This window comes from Octopus sinensis, linkage group LG9 (genome assembly GCF_006345805.1).
Source record: "Octopus sinensis linkage group LG9, ASM634580v1, whole genome shotgun sequence".
Lineage (NCBI taxonomy): Eukaryota > Metazoa > Mollusca > Cephalopoda > Octopoda > Octopodidae > Octopus > Octopus sinensis.
The window spans coordinates 4,496,247-4,518,538 of NC_043005.1; the positions used below are offsets into that span (position 1 = coordinate 4,496,247).

General features: G+C 37.2%; 1 protein-coding gene across 1 annotated transcript in view; it reads left to right on the forward strand.

The window, feature by feature from the left end:
* The window catches only part of LOC115215546 (microtubule-actin cross-linking factor 1), a 318,219-nt gene extending 303,871 nt beyond the window's left edge, over positions 1 to 14,348 (forward strand). The window contains 4 exon segments of the mRNA XM_036505700.1: positions 1,123 to 1,185; positions 6,188 to 6,372; positions 9,429 to 9,597; positions 11,718 to 14,348. Coding sequence (XP_036361593.1) covers positions 1,123 to 1,185; positions 6,188 to 6,372; positions 9,429 to 9,597; positions 11,718 to 11,980 — 680 coding nt within the window. The 3' untranslated portion in view covers positions 11,981 to 14,348.
* Positions 14,349 to 22,292: the final 7,944 nt, after the last annotated feature.

The following is a 22,292-nucleotide window of genomic DNA, read 5'->3' on the forward strand; positions in this document are numbered from 1 at the left end:
TAAAACTTGTCTCAAGATGTTCCTGAGGGTTCACCCTTTTCTTGCCGTTATTCTGTTGAAATACACTGCCTTTGTTTCAATGAGTTTTGAAAATAATGAAGAATTTAGTGAAATAAGTTTGTCGTGATGAAACTGGTGTTTGGAATGGAAACACTTTAATGGAAGGAAGTCTCAGTCTAGATCCCTTTAGGCGGGAAGTTTGGATCATAGGCCCAGTGGTAATCATTAGTGGGTTGGTATCGAAAGGGTTAAACAAGGAAATAAAGGACTACTCTCTTGTCAAAGGGTTTGTTGAATAAACAGCGAGCCCTAAAAAGTCAGAAATGTAGTCATTCAGATTTACAGTTTTATCTCCTCCATGTCAAAGGAGTACCTGTTGGGGTACCAAAAACATATGAAACTGGTTGAAAGTCACTGCACTTCAGTCAAAATATGTTGCATGATTTCTAATCCACATGAAAAACAATTGAGAACATTTCCAAACTCAAATTCCAATATTCTCTTTCCAATCTTTTCCAGACATTTTAGGCATGGAGGACACGAATACTGTATATTTGTGTCTGTTTATTTTTATTTATTCTTAGATAGCTTGGTGGACTTTTAATCCAGTGTTTCTGTGGGGTTACAGGTGGTTGTTATTACTTTTAAGCAAAAATCCATACATTTCGGATAGGCTCATGGTTGGTCCCCACCCCATCTCTCTAATTCGATGTGTTGTATAGTGTCTGTCTTTCTTTTAATTTGTTTTTCTGTCTACCTTTCTTTTGTTTTTATATATATACATATATATATATATATGAGTGTATGTACATATATATATACATACACACATACATGTATAGATATATTTATGTGTATATAGTATATATATTTTATATGTAACCCTACGATGATGATGATAGAAAACAACTATTTTTTTTATTATAAATTTTATAGCAATAGTCTTGCAGTGGTGTACGTGCTCTAATTCATATATATTATATTCACACACGCACACACATATATTATTTTTAATTAAAATATCTTTTATTCCTAAATTACACCTAAGATTTTTTTAGGGACCATTTTTAGGATAGAAGTTCATAATGATTTCTATACCTGTTTGCCCCTGTTTTCTTAAAGGTATCTTTACATTATCCCCAGAAGATACAAAAAGACCGTTGAGAAAACTCTCATTTCCTAATAGTAAGTATGGTAACTACAGGTGATCTGGATTTTGGGGGAAGTTACACCATTAAGCATTTTTATTTACATTTATTTACATATCACCATTTTTTCTTCTTCTTTTTATCTTCATTAAAAAAAAAATTTGTTTTTTTTATTTTTTTATTTATTTTCCGTTGTTAATTTTTTTTTCTTCTTTTTATTATTTTGCTTTTTTTAAAGTTGGCCTGTGGAAGCGCAGTTGCTATCATTTCAGACAGTGGTTTCCCGAAAGTGCTGGGTGTAGGTCTCTTTTCACACACTCTCTCTCTCTGTCTCTCTCTCATAGCTCCATCCCAGTCTTACTCACCTCTCCATCCCAGCCCACCCCAAAATTCTTCTCTACTAATAAACCTAAAAATAGTTTGGATGTTAGGGTGTTCTTGGCAGATAATGTTCTTACTACCAATGTTCTTAATACTCGTAGAATTAACCTTACTCGGCCGACTGATCAAGACAGAGCTTCTCAATAACAAGCTTAGACTGTTTTCGTTAAAGAAAAGGATTCTTTTTGAGATATATAAAGAAAAATGTATGCTACAGCAGAATTTAATAAAAGCTACTTTTCCTTTTTTTTTTAATTTCTACTACTTTTGGTTTTGTTCGTGTATTTTTTTTTTTCCATGCATGTTCCAGCAGAAGGAAAATGAGGCGTCACCATTTTAATATCTGTTCTTGTTGCTTTTATAAACACCGTCCCACCCTAGAGATATTATTGCTTTCATTTTGCTAATCCCTCACCCATCCTTACACACACACACACACACACACATTATACACCACACACACACCTGAATATCTGTCTCTCTCTCTCTCTCTCTCTCTCTCTCTCTCTCTCTCTCTCTCTTCTCTCTCTCTCTCTCTCTCTCTCTCTCTCTCTCTCTCTCTCTCTCTCTCTCGTCTCTCTCTCTCTCTCTCTCTGCATTATCCAAGGGCTTATTTGCTTGTAAATGATTTTTTTTAATATTGACAAATTTTTGTATTTTTGTTTTGTCTTTATTTGGGTTTTATTTTATTTTATTATTGCTTATATTTATGTGTGCAAGGTTTTTAATTTTCATTAATGATTGAAGTGTTAATTGTTTTGTTTGTTGTTGTTTGTTTTGTTTTTTTGTTTTGTTACTTAATTTGCTGGGTTCTTTTTTTTCAATTTCTTTATTTTTGTATTTTTGGTATTCCCGCTGCAGGACTTTTTGGCCAATATATTTATATTTATTGAATGATTTTTAACTTGCGCTATAACAACAGCTGCTGGCTATTGCATGGATCAATGCTTTTGACCTTCAATATTTTTTTATCTCAATTTTTTTTTTCAGGTTGCTAACTTCATATATTGCATGTTTTTCTTTTTTTCTGTTTTTCTCTGCATCAATCTTAGATAGAGAAATCCAATATTTATTTTTTTTTTAATTTAGTAAAAAAAAAATATTTAAATTTGTTCAATCGTTTAAATGACAAAAAAAATTGTTTTGTTTTTTTAAATTTGTTTGATAAACTGTATTTTATTTAATTATTTAAATTATAAATGTCATTTTAAAATAAATTTTTGTTTTAATGCAATATGATATGTGCCTCTTCTGAGTTGACAGCTTTTGGAATTGCATACAGGTTTGATTGTTATTCTGCTAACATTGATATAAAAAATAATAATAATAATAATAATAATAAAAACATGTAAATTTGTGGGAATAATGTGGTTAAATTGGTAACATTTGATTATCTCAAGACCGACATAGAGTACCATTCACTTATACAATGGAAATGCCATTGGAAACATTTGATATTTTATTAGGTTTCTACTTATGGTACATCAAATTAGGCCTTCAAAACTCTCAATATATGTAAACCTGTCGTCTACTCATTAAAAAGAAAAGTATTTTATTGATGTTTCAAACACATATATTCATCTTGTAAAAGTTGATATTTTCACTGCCTTTGATTTATTGTCTAGGCTTAATTTCTTGTGTCTTCACTGGCCCTTTTTTACCTTATCTACAGCCTATAAGACCAACAGTTTTACTGTTGAACTATATTATTATTTAATATCTAATTTATCGAGGTATTTTCTGAACAATAGAAAATTTGCCAGTGTAAGAATGTTCTGTATTTATTAGTTACTTTCTTATATAATTCTTATATAAACTCTATAATTGTATCTTCTGAAGTTTTGTTAATAATTTGTGTTGATTCCTGGCACTCCGTTGGTTACAACGACGAGCGTTCCAGTTGATCTGATCAACCAAACAGCCTTTTTGTGAAATTAACGTGCAAGTGGCTGAGCACTCCACAGAGATGTGTACCCTTAACGTAGTTCTCAGGGAGATTCAGCGTGACACAGTGTGTGACAAGGCTGGCCCTCTGAAATACAAGTACAACAGAAAGAGTAAGAGAAAGTTGTGGTGAAAGAGTACAGCAGGGTTCGTCACCACCCCTTGCTGGAGTCTTGTGGAGCTTTAGGTGTTTTTGCTCAATAAACACAACGCCTGGTATGGGAATCAAAAACGTGATCCCACGACTACGAGTCCACTGCTCTAGCCACTGGGCCATTGCACCTCCACTCGTGCTGATTAAATAGACATTAATATCTCAGCAATTGTGAATTACTGTGCTTTAGATATCACAAAACAGTTACAATATTTATATCCTCCACATACTGAGAGAACATCACTAGAGATATCAATTTCTCCATTGGATATCATCTGACTTATTTATCCTTTTTACCAATTCAAATAGTCTCTTCAGTCTTGTCTTGAGGAGGTAAAATTTTCAGCCTCTGATAGTCTAAAGAGAAATGCTTCTCAAAATTATTTTCCTTTGCTAAGATTTAGCGCTTATTCTCCAAACTCTTTTCTCTTGTCTTATAAGGGAAAGCTTTCCTGAAATATTATAGAAACATTAAACAACATATGTAGGGTGAAACAAAATCCTGTCCTTATTTACTGGCATTGCTTTGCATATTTTGCCTAATTTCTCACTTGCATTGCTTAAAGGTATTCCTAAAATTATTTATGTAATAAATATTCTTTCAACTCTGAGTTTTGTTTTTTTTTTATTATTTCTGACTGACAACGGGAACTATCATCCATTGTAAATCTTCAGTTTTAGATTTGAACCTTGCTCCCTTGTCTCTCTCTCTCTCTCTCTACATACACACACACATACAGTGGCTTCAGTTAACAAGGGTTTTTTTTTTTTTACATGGTCAATTAACCTGCCAGAAATTGTGCTCTGCTGCCTTAATACATTCGCATTTAAGGCAACCATATCTGGCCAAAATATTATATCTGTTTTATGCTTGAATAAGCCAGATCTGACCTCTCACACCTGCCCTACATAGGGTCAGTCAAAAAATAAACAATCACTCCATTAAAATCTTGAAGCTCGGAGATCCATGATTCATTCAAAACGGTGTGAATCTAAAAAATATTAAATTCGACAGTAATCCAAATGCTGAAAGGGCGAAAGGAATAATGTAGTATTAGATACATTGTACCTGGAAAGTGGTCATGGCTGGAATGTCTTTTATCAGAGATGTTATCTCTCAGGCCTTACCCGGGGCTCAACAATGACACATTGTCTTCTTCTGGCCCCTTTGCAATAACTCCAACAAGACATCAATTCAATGTCTTTAATGGGAATCAGAATCTCAGTAGTTCTGGCCTTCAGTTATTATTGGTTTCTCAGCCAAGAGGTGTATATGGAAGGTATAAACACCATTTCTTGCTATTACACAATTTAAAAATATAGTAAACATCAGATTTTACCATAGAAGTACTTCAGTTTAATTTCTTACATTACCTTACTTGGTTTTTTCCCATTCCTTACACCCCTCTAAGTTTAAGCAGATTATTATTATTATTGAGAGAGAGAGAGCAGTGCATGCCATCAAAGTGACACTGGGATAAAATATATGAAGCCCAGTATGCCCATCATGACTACCCATCTAATAAAGGTACACCAGGCACATGTATCACAAACATATGTGCATGACATGGTGATCTAATATCAAGATAAACAGTGTATGACTTTGCAGGTGGGGACCTAGTTAGAATTTTCTTCTGGTCGAGTAGCCCATCTCGTTCAAAAGGTCCCTGAATAAGGATTGTTTAAGGATGTTGAATGAAACACCCATGTTTCCAGAGGTGAATTATCCAAACCTCAAAGAATTCCTCTCAACACATGGCTATGATGCTCCCCCACTACTTCCGCTCGTGATCAGAGATGCACATATCGTCAGCCACTAAGGGACATGCTCAACTGGTTACGGTCAAACAACTGACAAGCAAATCTGTGGTATTGAGCAGAATATTTGCTGTAGCCCATCTTTTATACCAAGACAAAAAAAATGTACATGATAACACTTCCAATCAGTTAAGATCAGAAACCATGAGAGCCACTGTCTGGTACTGCATCAGGGCAGTTATTATTATTATTATTATTATTATGGTGGTGAGCTGGCAGAATTGTTAGCACACTGGGCATTTCATCCGTCTTTACATTCTGAGTTCAAATTCTGCCAAGGTTGACTTTGCCTTTCATCCTTTTGGGGGTTGATAAAATAAGTACCAGTTATGCACTGGGGTCAATGTAATCGACTAGTCCCCTCCCCCACAAATTTCAGACCTTGTACCTTTAGTCAAAATGATTATTTTTATTCTGTGTTAAAAGAGTCTGCCATGCTTATAAATAGAAATTGATTGTAATGAGCCCTGAATTAAATGGGGCCTTAATCTATTTATTGATAGGTTATTGACATAAATTGATTGCAAAGGTTGTTGCTTCTATAATTTTACAGCCATGTCTCTCTTATAAATTTGGGAAAATCTTTGCATTTTCACAAGTCTTTGTTATTAATGTTCTTGCCATTTCTATTATCATTATGATTGTTATTGCTATTACTGTTGTTTAATAAATATATTTCTCTGCAAATTTATGTTTTCACCATATTCCAAACCTTACCGGTTATATTATTTATCCTTTTTAGCAAAAGGAAGGACTAATTTGGAGCTTCGGGAGCAGTTCATTTTGGCTCAAGGCGCTGGTCAGTCTGTGACTGGATTCCTCACCAAGACCCCTCCTGGTAGCCTATACTCTGGTAGTTCTACATACTCGGGTACTGCTTCTTTGAGTGGCCGCTCTGCAAGTTCTGCTAGTGGTCACATTGGAAAGGTAAAGACAATTTTTTTTTTATCATTCTGAATTTTATTCTTAAATTTTAAAATTATTATGGCCTAAGCAGTTAATTCATAATTTTGTTTATCATTTTAACGTCCAGTTTTCCATGCTTGTAAAGGTCAGATGGAATTTGTTGAGGCAGATTTTCTATGTTCAGGTGCCCTTCCTGTCCCTAACCTTCACCTATTTCCAAATAAGGTAGCATTTTCCCAGGGTTAGACATGAACATCATTGCTTGTATGACTGATGCTTATTTACAACCACCATCTGATGCCGAGACAAGTGTACTCACACGCATTCGATGGACTTCTTTCACTTTCTGTTTACCAAATCCTCTCACAAGGCTTTGGTCAGCCTGGGGCTATAGTAGAAAACACTTTAATTTGGAAGCAACCTATTCAACTACTACTCTGCTGTTATTCATGGTCGTGTCATTGCAATCGTTGAACTCAAAGTATGGGGAATGTGTATTCTTGCAAACCGAATGACAGCCTCACTTAATGGCTGGTGGCATGGAGACAAAGCACCCACTCCACTCTGTAAAATGGTCAGTGTCAGGAAGAGCATCCAGTCGTAGAAATCATGTGGAAGCAGACCCTGGAATATGATGCACAGCCTGCGTCCAATGGATCCTGTCAAACTGTCCCACCCATGACAGCATGGAAAATGGACATTAAATGATGATGATGTATCATAATGTACATTATGACACGGAATAGCTGTAGGATTGTAATGTATATTGCAATAAGTAATAGTAAAAATTATGAGGTATATTAAAAAAATATATTTTGCATAGTTCAGACATTATCTGCTGTACATTAGGTAAAAGGTATTGATATGTCTGTTTTATTGAAAATTGACAGTCTACTCTGAGATTCACCTAATCTTGGAGCAAAATTCAGAATACACATCTCTAAACTATAATTGCTAACATATATAAGAATTTGGTGTCTATTTAATTTTTGAAACATATGCTGGTGGGGAAGGGAAATTCTGAGTGTTTTTCCTTGTTTTTGGTACCCAGGGGTAGATACAAATTCTGTTAAGAAACAGAAATGTGTAGAGGGTCAAGAGATCACCAGCTGTTGGGGTACATCGAAACTTAAATAATGGGACTAGGAGAGATGACAACAGAACATTTTCATGTAGTATGTAGGATATATATGTTTATATATATATATAAGATCCAAGGATTGAGGTGTAAGAAGGAAGTTAGCTTCAAGCAATCTGTAGTAAATATAAAAAACAACTTACAGGGACAAGAGTGGTTTATTGAGACGGAAGGTTGTGGATTTTTTTCATATTGAAGTATGATAAACTGAAAAAAGTAGGTGACCAGGGTTACCGAGTAAGTAAGTACACAAGAGTTATGGAATGGAGTAGCTAAGATCTGGGCTACATATGTTTCATAGTGAGCAGAATCTTGGAAGTGATAAATATCCAAGTGAGGTGAATATCGCAGGCTACTTTCCAGGCCAAGGATATTTGGATTAAATGAAGGTTTACAATGTCGCAAGGAAATACATGTTAACACATGGAAGATTCAATCAGAATAGAAATATATATATATATATATATATATATATATATATATATATATATAATCATCATCATCGTTTAACGTCCGTTTTCTGCGCTAGCACGGGTTGGACGGTTCGACCGGGGTCTGGAAAGCCAGGGGCTGCACCAGGCTCTGGTCAGATCTGGCAGTGTTTCTCCAGATGGATACCCTTCCTAACGCCTACCACTCCGCGAGTGTAGTGGGTGCTTTTTATGTGCCACCGGCACAGAAGCCAGTCGAGGCAGCGCTGGCATCAGCCACGTTCGGATGGTGCTTTTTATGTGCCACCGGCACAGGTATCACAACTACTATTTCCATTGATATTTATTTCAATGTTCAGGTACTTGACTCAATAGGTCTCCTCAAGCACAGCGGATGTTCTGGTATCCAAGGTACTTTGAATGGGCAGGGGCTATGCGGGGCTGCTGCAGGAAGCAGCCCAGGTCTTTGCAGTCACTGCATATCTCCAGAGATCACGGTCCTTTGTCATTGCCTCTGTGAGGTCCAACGCTCTGAGGTCATGCTTGACTACCTCATCCCATGTCTTCCTGGGTCTTCCTCTCCCCCTGATACCTTCAACTGTTTGGGAGCGGCACTTCTTCACACATCTCTCCTCATCCATCCACAGTACATGACCATACCATCACAAGCGTCGCTCTTGCACACCACATCTGATGCTTCTTATGTCCAGCATTTCTCTCAGGGTGCTTACCCTCTGTCGTGCATTCACACTGACATTACACATCCAGCGGATCATGCTAGCTTCATTCCTTTCAAGTCTACGCATGTCCTCTGCAGTCACGGCCCATGTTTCACTGCCGTGAAGCATGGCAGTTCGCACACATGCATCATACAATCTACCTTTCACTCTGAGCGAGAGACCCTTTGTCGCCAGTAGGGGTAGGAGCTTTCTAAACTTTGCCCAGGCTGTTCGTATTCTAGTGGTGACACTCTCTGAGCATCCACCTCCACTACTAACTTGGTCACCCAGGTAGCGGAAACTATCAACTACTTCTAGTTTCTTCCCCTGGAGTGTGATAGAATCTGTTTTCTGAGTATTTGTGGTGTCTATTGTCCATCTGCTACACATGAAAGCTATCTTATCAGTTAATTTCCCTTTGATGTTGCTGCACCTCTTATGCGTCCATAGCTTGCACTGGGTACATCTTATGGAGTTTCTACCTACACCTTTCCTACAGATCGAGCAGGGCCACCTGCCCGAGGCGGTGTGTGCTGAGTTCGCCTTTCTGCTCACTAAAAGCAGAAAGTTATATATATATATGTATTATATATGCCACAGAACCTCCCAAAACTAGAAACTATTAATTATCCTCACACCATTCTGTTTTAAATCTAAATATTATATATTTTTAAACTGTTGAATGTGTTGTATTTTTTTCTATAAAAGTTTATAAATTCCACTTTTTGAAATTCTACTTTTGTAATTATAAAATATTAACATCTTTTTCTAAAATATGTTTTTTTTCAGTGTCGAGCCCATCACCCTAACAACTATCGACAACGTATTCGGTCAAATCCTGACATTGAGGTTAGACAAATTATGGCCCGATCTGATGTGGGCAGTCGTTACTCTAGATATTCCAAAGGAGCTGGTACCCCTCGTAGCATGCGTAGTCCTGGTGGAGTGGCAAGTCCAGGTATGTATAAAACTATGAACATTCACTCAATGTCTGTAAATCTCAGGTGGTTTTAATTAAAGGTCGGTGGGTGCATTGCAGACTCACTAGAGTATCAGCCAAAATAACCTGGTTATGTTCCTTCTATGTTCTGAGTTCAAATCCCATCCAGGTTGAACATTTGCTTTTCATCTTTCCAAGGTCAAAACAGTTGAGTATGCTCCTGAAAATACTGCCCCAGCAGGGCCACTGCTGAATGATTGAAAGAATAGATGCCATGTAGGTAATATAGAACCTGCTAGAGACTTAAGTACTGAAATAATCTGTCCTGTTTTGGTTGGTATGAAGATGGTTGAGGCAACAGGACCCTAAAACTCCTCTCTCAGATTTAGTTTTGTCCATTTTGATATTGTCTCTGGGAATCTATTGAGAAACCGCAAACAACACAAAAATAGTCAAAATCAGGTCGATGCCCCGGCTGTTGTTCATCGAACTCAGATTTGTTTTCCTCCACTCTTTTTTAAGGCAGTAGTATATGATTTGAGGATTTGGTTGCGATTTCTTGCAAGTTGAGTGACTATGTAGAGGCTCCGGCATCTGTTGTAATCATTTCACTTAACCTTTTGATACCAACCTGCTCAAGCTTGTCCTAGACTTTTGATACAAACACTTTACAAGTGTTAAGGTTACCTCTGCAGATTCTCTGTAGAAATTATAACCAGCACTGATTTTACATCATTTACACTCGACGGATATTTGTCCTCATCTTGTTTGTTAACACAACGTTTCGGCTGATATACCCTCCAGCCTTCTTCAGGTGTCTTAGGGAAATTTCAAACCTGGGTTCTCATTCCTAAGGTATTTTTCGATATTATTATTATTGTTGTTGTTGTTGTTCAGGTCACTACCTAGAATCGAACTTGGAATCTTGGTGTTAGTAGCCTGCGCTCTTAACCACTACGCCATATTCCCGTGGGCTGAAGGGTATATCAGCCAAAACATTGTGTTAAGAAACAAGATGAGGACAGATATCCATCGAATGTAAACAATGTAAATAATTCCTCATCTCTTGAATAAAGAACTGATTTTGTTATGACATTTCGTATCTAAAAAAATAAAAACGTTTAACATACTTCGTAGTATATTATGATTGTAAAATAACAAAATTAGTGCTGGCTATAATTTCTATAAGGAATCTGTAGAAATAACCTTAACAAGTGATGTGATAGCACTGCTAACACAGTAGAACATGGTATTTAATTATAAAAACGTTTAATATACTTTATAGTATATTATGGTTGCATAATGAAATATGGTGTCCCTACAGGTCATTACTAGATTTACAAGTGATCTTAATTAAAACTTCCAAAAATTTCATGTTATTCATGTTCCAAACTTCAGGCTAATGAGGACAAAACTATTTTACTAAATTCTTCATTATTCTCAGAAATTGAAACAGAATCATCCCAAACTAAGATCATCCAATGTTGGTTGAGTGTGACTTAATCCTTTTGACCCCAACCTGTCTGAGACTACTCCTGGTTCTATGATACAAATTCCCTGTTTTAAAGTGATCTAAATTAAAACCCTCAAAATTCATTGAAACAAGGCAGTGTATTTCAACAGGGATATAGCAACAAAAGGGTTAATCTCTTGGCAAATGCTATCAGTTCTTACTATAAATCCAATAGCATTTATTGAGATATGAAGAAGGTCCTCAACCATTTTTGCCTGATGAACCCTTTTCTCTCTATTGACCCCTCGTAGCCATCTGATGTTTAAAAAATTGAAATATTTCAAATATTGTAGAAGTAAAAGTAATTTATTGCACATGAATTTTATCAGCAAAATCTTTTGTGGACTCCAGTTGAGAACCACTGATATAAGAGATTAATATTTTCATCCTTAACTCTTCAGCATTTAAACTAGCCAGATCTGGCCTCTCACACTTACCCTACAAGATTATTCTAAAAATAAACCTTCCTGACATTGAAATTTCAAAGCTACAAGATAATGCATGACTAATTCAAATCAAATCAATGTGAATAAACAAGCATTACACTTGACAGAGTGATCTGAATGATAAAAGATTAAAGCTTGATAAATAAATATTTTGGTTTCTTTTCTTCCTTTTCTTTTAGTGAGTACCACAAGTCGTTGTTCAAGTACAGGCAGTCGGCCACCAAGCCGCACTGGAAGTGATATCTCAGAAACAAGCGAACCTGAAGTTTACACGACGGTGCAGACTGAAACTCGGAACTTGGGTGGTCGTAAGCAAACCACAATGACTTACCAAACACACGTGGTTCCAAGCAGAAGCGGATCACATGTGGCTCACTCAAGCTCATCATCGGTGACGTCGCTGAGACATGGTTCGAAGATTCCGAAACTGAAAAAGAAATGAACTGCTTCCAATCATTCTGTTTCCACTCCAACTGCCATCAGTCAGGATTCTGTTGTGGTTTCTGCCAGTAACCTATTTATCTAATAGCAAAGCTTTTTGCACAGCAATACCATTCCTTGCAGAAGCTTTCTTGATAACTATCGGACTCCCCTTCCCTTATCTATTTATCTCTCTCTCTCCCTCTCACTCATGCCATGACCACTATGGAGTCAACACAAGATCACAGCCATAACCCTTACAACCTTATTTGGCTGCTTAACATCACCTAATCTAATAATCCCAGCTGTGGCTCTGATTTTAGTTGTTGTAGCCATCTTGATTGCTATACAGCATTGGCTAGAGCGCCAGACATGTCTCTCCCCTATTTCTGAGAGGTAACTGTCTTCTCTGCTGGCACAATTGAAACTACAAAGTGTTTCAAAATTCTTGCCCAACATCAAAGTTGGAAGAATTTGGTTTTTTTTATATATTGTGAATTTTTTTTAAAACTTCAATCCTGACCTCTGCTTTGTCCAATGAGTGACAAATATAATAACTGGACCGTCCCTGTCTAATTTCTTAGACAGATAGACAAGGCTGCTGTCCTTGTTTGGCCCAAAAAAAAAAACAAAAAATGAAAATATTATGAAAACAACAAACAAAACAAAGCCGTGTGCCTACACGTACGATGAATCTACGTTTGTAGCAATGTGTAACAAATTTTAGTGCTTTTTCTATTTCTCCACATGATGTATAACTGTGATAAAATTAGAGGGAGTCGGCGAGCACCAATCTAACCGTCACTGTAGGAGAAATTGTTGCCAGTGATTATTACAACAGACAGAAAATTGCTCGTCTGCAACCATTTTAATAATCTTTAATTTTTTTTTTTTTTTTTTTCCTTTCTTTCTTCTAAATCAATCCACAATATTTTCATCTCTGAAACAAACAAACAGGACAATAAGAATTTTTTCTTTTTTTCATTTTTGTTACATATATATAATTTTTTTTTTCTTTAATCAAATTCTTATTTAATACATTGTTTGAAAAAGTTTAAAAATTGTTATTTTCCATGGGTAACAAAGGGGAAGATGGGTTGGGGAGGGCAACAATATTATTTTGATTTGAAATTTTTGTTTTCATTCTTATTTATGTATTTATTTTATTTATTCATTGTTTTTTTTTGGCGCTACCATTTCGTTTTTGTATATTTTTTTTTCTTCCATAATCTGTTTTGAAGAATGTACGTATTGCGATGATGTTCCTTTCTGCTGTTTGAGCAAGTGTAGCAATATCAGCATTGCTAACCACTTCTGCTGGTGGTGTTGCTGTATTCCTGGCTGTTTCTTCAATAACATGATAGCGATGCCATCCAATGTATTTTCAAATTCCTTTTTTTTTGTTAGGTTTTTTTTTCTTATATATATATATATATATTTTGTTGTTTTTGTTTGTGGTTTGTTTTTGTATTCTTAACGGCTGTTCTTTGTAAAATTGGTCACCCATTGCATTCCACCTCTCGAATTGCTTGAACATCTTTCTCCACAAAGCAGCAACACTTGAAAAAAAGAAGAGAAAAAAGACACACGGACACACATTCACACACACACACACAATGAACGTGCCATTTTTGCTGTTTTATTTCTTTGTTCCAGAGATGAATACTATTTTTGTATGAAACTCTAAAAAAATCTAAATAAATAAATCATCATATCTTTGATTAAATCTCAATCTATGATGATAGAAATGACTAGAAACCATCACCCAGATTCAGGAATATTTCTATCGTTTAGCTCTACTCTAGTTGTTTGCTAATAATAATATTGTAAATTTAAAGACAAAACAACAATACTTGTAGAAAATAGCCAATGGAAATGTGTATGTGTGTATATATATATAAAACACTCACTCTGAATTGGCAATATTTTTGCAGAGTAAAATCTAAGCTTTGCACCAGATCCTGGTAAAATAAAGACGCTGGAGCACTTTAAAGCATTTGTTGATAATTTGTAAAATATTTTGGTTTTTATATATTAAACTTTTTAAGGGGGAAAAAAAAAGAACAAAAACAACAATCTCATTCCATTTCTAATTCTGGAATTATTCCTTCTTTCAAAGGTAAAAAAAAAATCTTTTTTTTTTTTGCTCTATCTGCCGCTCTTGTAGCAAACAATAAGGTTACGTCTGTAGCAGGAGAGGAATTGTCTTCTCTGGCTGCAGTGAACGAGTGCATAATAACGATTATAATAATTAAGGATGTCGAGGATGATTGGTGATGTTGGAGATGTAACGTTTTTGTCTCGGGAAATTACAATAGTGTATCGAGAGGCCTTTCAATGTGTACGCTGAACCTCTTTTGTCAAATAAAACTGATTGCATATATAATAATTATGATGACTTGTTCTTATTTATCGCCTTCCTCTCTTTGCTTTCTTTTTCCTTGTCTCAGACTGGCTGTCATCGCATCACAACCATCAGCTGCCTTCAGAATTGTTTAGGCCAGTGCTTCTCAAAGTGGGTAGTGCTACTACTCCCTGGGACAGGGGCTGTGGAAAAAAAATTATCATGTATCCTGGGATCAAAGGAGACGGGAATAGAAGCATCTTTTGATTGCTATTATCATCATCAACATCCACTTTCCATGCTGGCATGGTTTAATAGGAGCTGGAGAGCTGTGCCAGGCTCCAATTGTCTATTTTTGCATGGTGTCTATGGCTGGATTCACTTCCTGATGCCAATCACTTTACAGAGTGTACTGGGCGCCTTTTAAGTGGCACCAGCATGCAATTTTCAAAAATATTTTCAATTTTTATTTTGTGTGCTACTGATTTGGTAATTGAAATGTTTTGACAATCCCATCATCATTGTTTAACCCTTTCGTTACCAAACCGCCCAAAACCACCCGAAAAAAATTTTGGTTAATGCGACCAAACTGACCAAAACCGCCCGTATTTACCTATTCATATTTAAATGAGAATATCAGAGCAAATCTCTTTAGTACATTCGTGAAAACACGTATTATACTTCATTAACAGTTCAACTACAGTTTTGTACAAAAATCGAAGTGTAATTTTAATTCCGTGAATTTTGGGAGATTTTTTCCGAAATTTGTTCCTATTGTGTTTTCAAAATTTGTAATTCTGACAAAAAATGGATACGAATTTCATTATATCAAGCAGCGAGTCAGAATTCGAAGGATTTTCTACTGAAGACCTTGATAAATCTAACTCTATGACTGACAAAAAAAAGCATGTGGTATTTGATAATGAATCTGATGTTTCATTTTCCGAAAGTGAAAACAGTGAATCCGAGAGCGACGACAGCGATAAAGAAAATGAATTGGCACCTGAATGGAGTGAAAATTTAAAAACTGTTTCTTTCGGTGATTTTTCTGAAGAAACTGGACCAAGCCACAGACTTTCCCAGAAGAGTAAAGCCTTAGACTATTTCTTTTTATTTTTTCGAATGAGCCTATTTGAAATCATTACAGCGGAAACGAACCGTTATGCTAAATGTAAACAAAACGAAAGAAAGGATAGTTTGTGGTTTCCCATAACCTTAAATGAAATTAAAACTATTTTGCCATAAATATTATTATGGGTATCAGAAAGTTACCCAGAATAACAAATTCTATCGTACAATTTTGTTGTATACCCAACTGAATATTAGCTAATAACCCATTTTCTATAGCGATATTTGAGCAAAATTTTAATAATTTTATATTTTGTTGAATTTACCTGTATCTACCTGCAATTAGAGTCACTTTGTGACAAAAATTATAGTATAGAATTGGTTGAGAACATTTCATTAAATTATCTTCCAAAAATCAAATTAATATATTGATAAATAAAAAAAGTTATAGTTGTTTAATGAAACCAGACTAAATTTATGATTACGTTAGAAATTAATTGAAACATATAAGGGGTGTATTTTGGTCAGAAATATAGTAACGAAAGGGTTAATGTCCACTTTTTCAAACTTTGCATGAGTCAGACTGAGTTCTTCAAAATAAATTTTTCTTCCTTAGCTGGATGCTCTTCCTGTCACCAACCATTACCTGTTTCCAAGCAAAGTAATATTTCCCCATTTTCAGATACATTTTCCATGGAAGAGTGGGAATGGGACAACTTCACTTGCATGGCAACGATTGCTCGTTTACGAGTATCATTTGATACCAAGACACAAGTCTACATAAAAGCACACACACATAATGGGCTCCTTTCAGGTTCTGTTTATCAAATCAGCTGTCAAGGTTTTGGTCAGTTCAAGGCTAGAGCAGACAATACTTGACCAAGATGCTGACCAACATGACTGAACCCAAGTCTGTATTGTTGGTAAGCCAGCTTCTTAACCACACAGCTACACCTGAACTATTGATAAAATTACTCTTACACCCTCAATCCACTCACATTTTATGTTCTCTTGCTCCCACTGACTTCTACTCACCTCATACTTTGTGGGTCTGTCCTGACACCACATCACCACCATCATATCCTTCTTTCCAACCACTTCCACTTTTTCTTCTAAAATGAGCCACACAGCTCCTCTACAGCAAGAAATCTGTTCTGTTCCAGCCCCCTTCTCTCATACTTGAACCCCTTCATTCCATAGCATAAAGCCACCTCCCTTTCCTTTATAGCCCTGTTCAGTTGAAGGGGATCTTGGTCTTGCAAGCTGCATGGTGACCCTGACTAGTGATGGTGGCACGAAGAAAAAAAGCCCCCATTACATGCTCTATTTTGTTGGCATTAGGAAGGGCATCCAACCCTAAAACCCTTACCAAAGAAGACATTGGAACCTGATGCAGTCCTCTGACCCAACGAATCCAACCTGCACCAAGCATGGAACATAGATGTTTGATGAGGAAGGCATAGGTGCAAGACATTTTACTGTCGATCAATTTGTTGGCAGCAATTTAAAAAAAAAATATTTGTTGAACTGAAAGCAAGAAAGTGTTGCAAAAGCATTAGTAATAAATAAAAAAAAGTGGGATGATGGTTAAAAAATAAAAGGTCTGAGAAACGCTGGTTTATGTGACAGCACTACCACACCCTTTTCATCTGTGACTCATGCAAAGCAGCTGGATCAACAAAACACTACTGCAGGCTGTGAGCAACAACAGAAGTCTAGAGGTAGTCTCTACATGGCTCACCTCTTTCACCTCCATCTGGCATTAATGACCCTGGATGGTCTCCCTTGTCCACTCCACTGGCACAGCATTTATCTGTGGCTGAACAATCCAATGCATGAATGGTAGTCTTTGCCACACAAGCTGCTCTTAGGGGGATCTCCTATTGCTGTTTTGAGTTGTCTTCTCCTTTGTTGACGATGGCTGTCTTTCTCTTATCTGGGCCACTGAGGTTTTCTACAAGGTCAGGCACAGAGCAAACATGCTAGCTTCAGAGATTGTGTCTTCCAGTTCTATGCCTCCAATAGAGGGTGTTCAATAGGATCAAAATCTGGGCCGTATGGTATAGAGGATGGATTGTTACCCATGTTACATATCTCCCTCTCCTCCACATTGGTGATGATTCAAAGAGAACATGCGGCCATTACAATTTGGCACCAGTGTCATCACAGGAGTTGCCAGAACAAAGTTGTAGATGGCGTAGTGGTTAAGAGTGCAGGCTACTAACCCCAAGATTATGAGTTCGATTCCAGGCAGTGATCTGAATAATAATAATAATAACATGGAAAAATACCTTAGGAATGAGAACCAATGGTTCGAAATTTTCCCCAAGACACCTGATGAAGGCTGGAGGGTATATCAGCCGAAACGTGTTAACAACAAAGATGAGGAGAAATATCCGTCAAATGTAAATAAGGTTGTAGATAATGTTAAACTGCTTCGAGTAGTGAGGCCCTGATTTTGGAGTTCTAGGATTTTCATGAGCATGGAATCAACTCTTAGCCACTCTGGTTCCCAGATCGAATCTGATCCAGAGTAGTAGCACCTGTCAGATAAAGCTTATCAGCCTGGGTGAAGGCTAACAAGCCCCTTCTGCCTGACTGATTTGCTAGTCATCCAGGGTAAGGAAAACCCTGATTCCAAGCCTCCACCACCTGGCTGCCAGATCCAACTGCAGCAGTGCTTCTCAACCATTTTTTATGAATGGAGGACCCATTTGGTTCCTATTTTACTCAGACTCTTAGAGCCATTTGATGGTTAAAGAATCCTTTTACATTTTTAAAATGTTTTGTGTATTGTAGAAGTATAAACAATTTAGTGCACATAAATTTTAACAAGAAAATCTTATGTGGACCCCCAAGGGACAAAAGGACCCTGGTTGAAAACTACTGAGCTATAGAAAAGACTTTGAGAGTAAACCCTGAGAAAAAATTTTCAAATTATGCTCATCTTTAAGAGAAATAGATAGCAAAGTGCAGGCATGGCTGTGTGGTAAGAAGCTTGCTTCGCAACCACATGGTTCCAGGTTCAGTCCCACTGCATGGCACCTTGGGCAAGTGTCTTCTACTATAGCCTTGGGCCAACCAATGCCTTGAGTGGATTTGGTAAATGGAAACTGAAAGAAGTCTGCTGTGTGTATATATATATATATATATATATATGAAAGGTTTGAAAATGCAATTTTAAAAGATGTTTATTTACTTGACCGGTTTCACTTTTTTAGAAGAAGATTGTCAAAAGTAACAGGTAAAAGCTTTGTTGTGTTAGGTACTGGTTGTCACAAAATATTACAATATATATGTATTGTAATATTTTGTGACAACCAGTACTTAATACAACAATGCTTTTACATTTTACTTTTGACAATCATCATCATCGTTTAACGTCCGCTTTTCATGCTGGCATGGGTTGGACGATTTTGACTGAGGGCTGGCGAACCAGACGGCCGCACCAGGCTCCAATCTTGATTTGGCAGAGTTTCTACAGCTGGATGCCCTTCCTAATGCCAACGACTCCGAGAGTGCAGTGGGTGCTTTTTACGTGGCACGGGGGCCAGTCAGGCGTTACTGGCAACAACCTCGCTCGAATCCTTTAACACATGCCACCAAACAGGTGCCAGTAAGGCGACTTTGGTAACGATCAGGCTCGAATGATGCCCTTTTATGTGCCACTGGCATGGAAGCTAGTTGGCTGCTCTGGCAATGATCACGCTCGGATGATGCTCTTGGCACCCTACTAGCACAGGCACAAGTGCCAGTAAGGCGATGCTGGTAACGATCACGATCACGCTCGAATGGTGCCCTTTAAGTGCCACTAGCATGGAAGTCGGTTAGCCACTCTGTCAATGATCACACTCGTAGGGTGCTCTTTGCACCCTGCTAGCATGGACACCAGTCATCAGAGTGAAACTGATCAAGTGAATAAACATCTTTTAAAATTGCATTTTCAAACCTTCTTTCATATATAATTCCACTCGTGTGGTACCTTATGACTTCACTTTGTTATACTCTACTCTCTTTTACTTGTTTCAGTCATTTGACTGCGGCCATGCTGGAGCACCACCTTTAATCGTAAGCCCAGTACTTATTCTATCGGTCTCTTTTGCCGAACCGCTAAGTAACGGGGTCTTAAACACACCAGCATCGGTTGTCAAGCGATGCTAGGGGGACAAACACACTCACACAAACACACACACATATATATATACATATATACGACAGGCTTCTTTCAGTTTCCGTCTACCAAATCCACTCACAAGGCTTTGGTCGGCCCGAGGCTATAGCAGAAGACACTTGCCCAAAGTGCCATACAGTGGGACTGAACCCGGAACCATGTGGTTGGTAAACAAGCTACTTACCACACAGCCACTCCTGCACCTATATATATATATATTTGTTTGTCAACTGGTTAGTTATCTAACCAACTAATAAATCGCTTGTTTTCAATAGTTATATCTTGATATGTTAACTAAATGTCAAGCAATCCTGTTAAGGTGTGAGTAGAGGCAGACTGACACTACTGCTGTCTTATTTGTACTTATATACTCCTGCTGTGCATGTTATATGCATCATCATCCATGAAGATGTGAAAGAGAGACATATTTTTGCTGTTTTAAAGGTTAGTGTTAAGAAATACGTGTGTGTGTGTGTCTGTGTATTACATACATACAGAATGAAGAGCTGCAAAGAAACCCCAAGTTATGTTGCAGACGGACAGATTTCACAAAAATTTAGATTACTTGAATGTACAATTTGTCCTCCCAAAGGAGACAACTCTATATTAACAATTGAGTTTTAAGCAGTGACGTAGCTAGGATAAACCGTGCCCGGGGTAAGCCACAAAAGTGCCCCCCACCCCCAATCACTATTACATTTCATTTAAATGCCGGTTCGGTACAACCTGTAATTCAAAATATATTGTTTTGATGTTTACTTTTATGAAACCTCCTTATTTTAACCGTTTAGTGCACCAGCTTCCCCTTCAATCTGTCCCCTAGTCATGCTACTGGTTTTAAGTTGTTACAGTAATGTATCCTATAATCACTGGTTGCTCAACACCTCAGGAAGCTCCTGCTTTTGTCAGAAATTGAAATTGTCTTGCAACCTCCGACTCATCCTATCTTCATTGATCATCACTGCTTTTTATTCATGCCACATTAACTCTGACACAAGAATCATTAAGAAAATCAGATGAATTCAAAGGTTTCTACAAGTGATGAGTGGTCAGTTTTGCAAAGCACTTCTGAAAATCTGAGTAGCTGAAAAATCTCTTGTATGATAGCAGTTACTAAGACACCTGCATCAGCTGATTCGTATTTCTTTATTACCCACAAGGGGCTAAACATAGAGGGGACAAACAAGGATATTAAGTTGATTACATCGACCCCAGTGCATAACTGGTACTTAATTTATCGACCTCAAAAGGATGAAAGGCAAAGTCGACCTCAGCAGAATTTGAACTCAGAACGTAATGGCAGACGAAATACCTATTCCTTTACTACCCACAAGGGGCTAAACACAGAGGGGACAAACAAGGGCAGACAAACGGATTAAGTCGATTACATCAACCCCAGTGCATAACTGGTACTTAATTTATCGGCAATTAATTAAGGCGGCGAGCTGGCAGAAATGTTAGCACGCCGGGCAAAATGCCTTGCGGTATTGCGTCTGCCATTACGTTCTGAGTTCAAATTCCGCCAAGGCTGACTTTGCCTTTCATCCTTTCGGGGTTGATAAATAAAATACCAGTTTCGCACTGGTGTCGATGTAATCGACTTAATCCGTTTGTCTGTCCTTGTTTGTTGCCTCTATGTTTAGCCCCTTGTGGGTAGTAAAGAAATAAGTACTTAATTTATCGACCCCGAAAGGATGAAAGGCAAAGTCGACCTCGGCGGAATTTGAACTCAGAACATAGCGGCAGACAAAATACTGCTAAGCATTTCGCCCGGGCGTGCTAATGATTCTGCCAGCTCGCCACAGCATCTGCTGATTCTGTGAGTGCAACAGTCACTGAATGGACATTTTTGTAGCATGAACCAGTTTTTCCGATGACCAACATATTGGAGCCATCCAGTACATATTATTTCCAACAGATATTGATAAACCCATCCTGCAAAGATTCATCTTTCAAAATGGCATAAGTGGCACTAAAATAGCTGATTATATTTAGATCTAAAGGTTTCAACAGAAATACGGTAACAATACGATTAATAATGACCAAGGAATTTTACTAAATTCTTCATAATTTTCAAAATAGATTGAAACAAAGCCAGTGAATTTCAACAGAAATATGGTAACAAATGGTTTAACAATAAACTGATGATAAAAAAACTCCTCTTCTCATTCGTCCTGCAGCTCTTCTTGTTAAAGATCTTTGGTACGAATGAGTGGTCCTATCATGTGATGCATAAGTTGACTAACAGAGCTTCATTCCGAACAATTCTTGAGAGGAATTAAGATTGGTTTCAAATTTTGGCACAAGGTTAGCAATTTTAGGAGAGGGGGTAGGTCAGTTTCATCAACCCCAGTGTGCAACTGCTACATATTTTATCCACCCCAAAAAGATAAAAGGCAAAGTCAACTTCAGTGGAATTTGAACTCAGAACGTAAAGGTAGACAAAAAAAAAAAAACACGTGGCATTTTTTTTTGGCTCAGTCTACTCAGCTCACCAACTTCTGAGAGGAATTATTAATAAATATTCAATAAGTGAAAGTTAATCCAGTTAAAACAGGAGTCCGTAGAGGTTAGCTGTTGTTTATGCCCAAATCAGTACTGATCAAGCAAACCAGTAATCAAAGGCATTCCAGTCATGACCATCCAGTTTATTTGTCTTCTACTTGTTTCAGTCGTCAGACTGCAGCCTTGTTGGGACACTGCCTTGGAATTTTTAGTTGAACGAATCGACCCCAGTACTTTTTTCAAGCC